The 4,530-nt window shown below is 26.4% G+C and overlaps 1 protein-coding gene across 1 annotated transcript in view; it reads left to right on the top strand.

Moving 5' to 3' along the window:
- Positions 1–3,010, top strand: part of LOC110019336 — a gene marked incomplete in the record, with an annotated part of 16,746 nt that extends 13,736 nt beyond the window's left edge. Inside the window, 1 exon segment of the mRNA XM_020716967.1 lies at positions 2,778–3,010. Coding sequence (XP_020572626.1) covers positions 2,778–2,909 — 132 coding nt within the window.
- Between the last annotated feature and the right edge of the window lie 1,520 nt (positions 3,011–4,530).

Here is a 4,530-nt window from a genome sequence, read left to right as displayed (position 1 = left end):
TAGGTACATGACCATATATATATATATATATATAATTTAGTATTTCAAATTCATATAATTTGGATTATAATGAATGCAATAAAAATTTCCACATAATTAGTATGATTGGTAGATGATTAAGTAGCTCAATTTATAATTAAAAATATTGTGAAAAAATAAAAAAAAAATGTATTAAACCCTAGTGGCATCCCTTACCTTTAATTTATTTGGATAATAGAGTTAAAAAAAATGTATTAAACCCTAGTGCATCCCTTACCTTTAATTTATTTGGATAATAGAGTTATTCAAATGCCTCATGATCTTAAGAAAAAACTCATTAGCCAATATGTTGTGACTTTAATTATTTAGAACTCACACAATGCAAAAAATATTTTATTGTAGGCAAAATATTTTCTTAAAGATTTGTTTAGTTTCCTAATGAAAAATGTGATAAAATGAACCAGTTGACTCCAATTCCCACATTGACCACCCCATTTTCAAATTCAAAAACCTAATTAAACTTTACTATGGTTTGTGCATTGATTATGGAACATTTTTGGCAAAGCTACTCATATTCTTTGTCATGATTGGTATTCTAGATTCAACTAGAAACCAACAATTGTCCATCTTCTACATAAAGTTACTATTCACTCCATTTCTTACATTTTTCATCAAATTCTTTGTGAATTATTTAAGAAGGAAAATTTTCTTGTAACTGGGATAGTTTGATTCAATATGACCAAAATTGTAACACAAAATAAAATTTAAATTGGAGAATAGTTTTGGTTATTTTGCTTAAATTACAACCTTTAATCACTATGAATAGTTTTTCCACTTGAGAAATACTTCTAATGCTATGATAATCATAATGGAAGTGTGCAACTCTCCAGGAAATAATACTTTATTATTCTTTTTGGCTCATTAAGTTTGTATTTTAGCATAAGCTATGTGAAATTAGTGACATATTTTGTCATAGTCGGATCTTTTTATTGAAGATTTTAAATATTCAAAATATGCATCTTGATAATAAAAATATATTAAGTATTTTTGCTACAAATCGTCCTTCATTTATTTGCAAAGTGGTTATCTTGCTTTGGTCTTCTTGATTGTAAGTTTACTTCTTACTTTTCACCCTAATGATAGTGTTCCATACTTTAATTACTACTAACTTGACATACATTCTTTGGACATATTGTTGTTAAGAATTTAGTCAATTATGCACAACTAATTGATGATTTTGGTTGAATTGTTCTTTCTTCAAAATTTGATATGTTTACTTTAATTTCAAAGTCGACCAATATTTGAAGTGTCATAATTTCTAGGTTGTCAGACAACTTTTTTGTAGCTAAAATGTTTTTTGAGTAATAGATTCATTTTTTCTTCCACCTCCAACAACATATCCTTAGTATCTTAATGCTCAATAATAATTCTTAACTCAAACATAGTTAGTCATTATTACATTTATCTAATTTATGCATATTTAGTACCATGGGTATGGTAAATTGGCTTCTTACAATAACCTTGACATTAGCTTCCATGTCTATTAAAAATCATAATTAGAATAATTATTTGTGATACTCCACTTTCATTATTTATTTTATATTGACAATAAAATAATAAGCACAATTTCCACCAAATCACTATTAAAATGCTTAGTCATTATTTGAAGAGTTAAACCATGCATAATAAAGAGCACCTCTATTACATTGAAATGCTTTAGAAGCGCACCTCTATAAAGAGCACCTCTGTAGATTTGTTTAAACATTTATTTAGAAAATTTTGTAGTAAAATATTGCAACAACAAGGATTTCACATAGATGAAGTTCATTGAAATGCTTTAGAAGATGATTGCCCTTTCTAATGCATTTAGGCCTCATCAAAACCAAATCTTCCATTGATTTATCCTCTTCTTAGTTTCCCAATCTTTTGTATTAAGTTCATAACATTCCTTAACCCATATCTCTTAAAGGCGTTTAATGGTCTTATAAACCTTATATGTTAGGGATTCTTATTTCATTGTTCAATGTGTGTAGAGCTTTGACATTCCCCTATTATCATTGGGAGCACGTTATATTATTTTTCCTATTCCTCCCATAATATCATGAATAAATTTTCATTTGGAGATAAAAGGTATTTGTACATTTTTTTTACTGGGAATAATAATATCATTGTACATTTTATTTACAAAAATTAAATAATTTTTTGTTAAATACTTAAACTTTTCATCACAAATGTTTCTTCTTTTTGTTGATTTCCTTTTGACCATGTAGTTTGTATAGAACAATGCTTCTTACGCCATTGATGTTAACAACAATTAAGCATATTTGTTAAGCATCATTATATGTGTACAAACCATCATCAATTTTCACAGTAACTCCATGGTGTAGTTATCACTATCTCCATTATAACTTCTCACAAAAAATAAAAGCTAACTTCCAGTATGACTCCAATTCTTTTTTATCCAGCCTTATAGATTCAATATGGATTTTATGGCAAGGATAGTGGCAACCATACTAGCTATTTACTTACCAATTAACTAGACATGATTCTAAAGTTGCATTTCAACATTGTAGAACCAATATTTGCATAACAAGAGTGGGTCAATATTATCAATTTTTACGAAACACAAAAGCGGTACAATGTAGAAGACATTGTTTGCCACGCTTAAAATTTCTTGACACATCCATTTGTTATATGCTTTGGTAGGCAACAATATTTTCTTATTTTAGAGTACTTTGCGCATAACTAAAGCTTAAAAGTTTTGAAGTGTTAGGCAACAATATTTTCTTGGAATGCAGGTTTCAACTTCAAATGAAAGAGATGGCTCAAAGCCTGATCTAAGAAGCAGAGGACTTTGTCTTGTTCCATTGTCATGCACTTCATATGTTACAAATGATAATGCAATTTGGTCACCTCCTAATTTTAGGTGAAGCTCCTCAAGTTAAAATGTACTGATGGTATATGTGCTTTAAAGGATGTCAATTATGTTGATATTTGTCAATCATACAAAAATATTGGTGCATACCCTTGTTCCCACTCTTTAAATCCATTATCTTATATATATAAAAAAGTCATTTATTCACAATATTAATTTGTGAAAATTGAAAGATCATTTTATAAAAATAGTTTTTTTTTTTTACTTGGGCAGTTTACATACATACCAACCAATTTCTAGGTATTCACACTTTTTATATTTATAGAACTCAAAATTTGTGTATCACGAAAAATTCTATTGTTTTACTTTCAAAAAATGAAATACACATTTTCATACATACGAAAGATAACATAGATGTAAGAATAGAAATTTTGTTGTTAGTAATGCAAATACATAGCCATTGAGTGGTATGTATATAAATCGTCCTCTCCTTATTCTCCTCCTACTTGAAGCAATAGCTATCGAGATCTCTTGCCCTTATTAGCCATTGAAGTGGTTTCTTTGACAATGTACATTGGAGTCTATGTCAGGTTCTGCCAGAAGCTTGGTGGCTTTTATATTGTACCCATGATTAATTATCCTACTTTTTCAGGGTGAGCAATTTTTTATAAAAATAAATTAATTTACAAAAAAAATAGCACATTATTCAAAATAAAATTTTATATTTCATTATCTTTGCTAAATTGAACAATATTACAAGCTTCTTAATTTATTATATATATTTTTTTATATATATTTATTTATATATATATTTATTATATTTCATATCAATTTCATAGGGAGCCAAATCATGCATTTATATTATTGATTTTATTGGGGCATAAATTAATAATTTAAAAAATAGGCTTTATAATTTTTATTATTTATTTTTATTTTTAAAATTTTTACTATAAAATTGATGATCATATGCTTACAAAATAATATAAAAATTATTACTTGAAACAATTGTACAATTATTTTACTATTAACACTATAATTATTTTATTAGATATTATAAAATGAAATTTCTTTAATATTTTTAAACCCATCATACTTAGAATTATGAATATATTTAAATGTATACGCCACAAGTATCTTTGTTTATAATACTATTTAATAATAATATATTTTAAAATGCATAAAAAATAAATTAATGTTCTATTAATATTATAAAGCATTAAATAGGATTGAGTGGAAAGCCGAATAGAATTTATAATTAAAAATATAATTTAATTTATATAAAATACTACTAAAAGCTAATTAAAAATTAAATTAGTTGTGATATGAGATGTTTGGGCAAAAGATAGTTTAGGTGTTAGATATTAAATATATAGAAATTAGATGGTATGTAGGGGTGTAAACGAACCGAACACGAACGAACAGAGCTTGTGTTCGTGTTCGGTTCGTTTGAAATTTAGTTTGTTTGAAATAAACTCGTGTTCAAATTATTCGTGAAGTCACTTTTCGTGTTCGTTTCTTAACGAACGAGTCTAACGCGAGTTGTTCGTGAACGACGGGCCAGTTTGACATCCCTAATATTAATATATATAAATAATATATTATATTAATTGTATAACTTATATTATATAAATATAATATATATATATATATATATATTAGTATATTACTAATATAGT

This window comes from Phalaenopsis equestris, unplaced genomic scaffold (genome assembly GCF_001263595.1).
Source record: "Phalaenopsis equestris unplaced genomic scaffold, ASM126359v1 Scaffold000054, whole genome shotgun sequence".
NCBI classification, from domain to species: Eukaryota; Viridiplantae; Streptophyta; class Magnoliopsida; order Asparagales; family Orchidaceae; genus Phalaenopsis; species Phalaenopsis equestris.
This window is presented reverse-complemented; position numbering and strand designations above follow the sequence as displayed.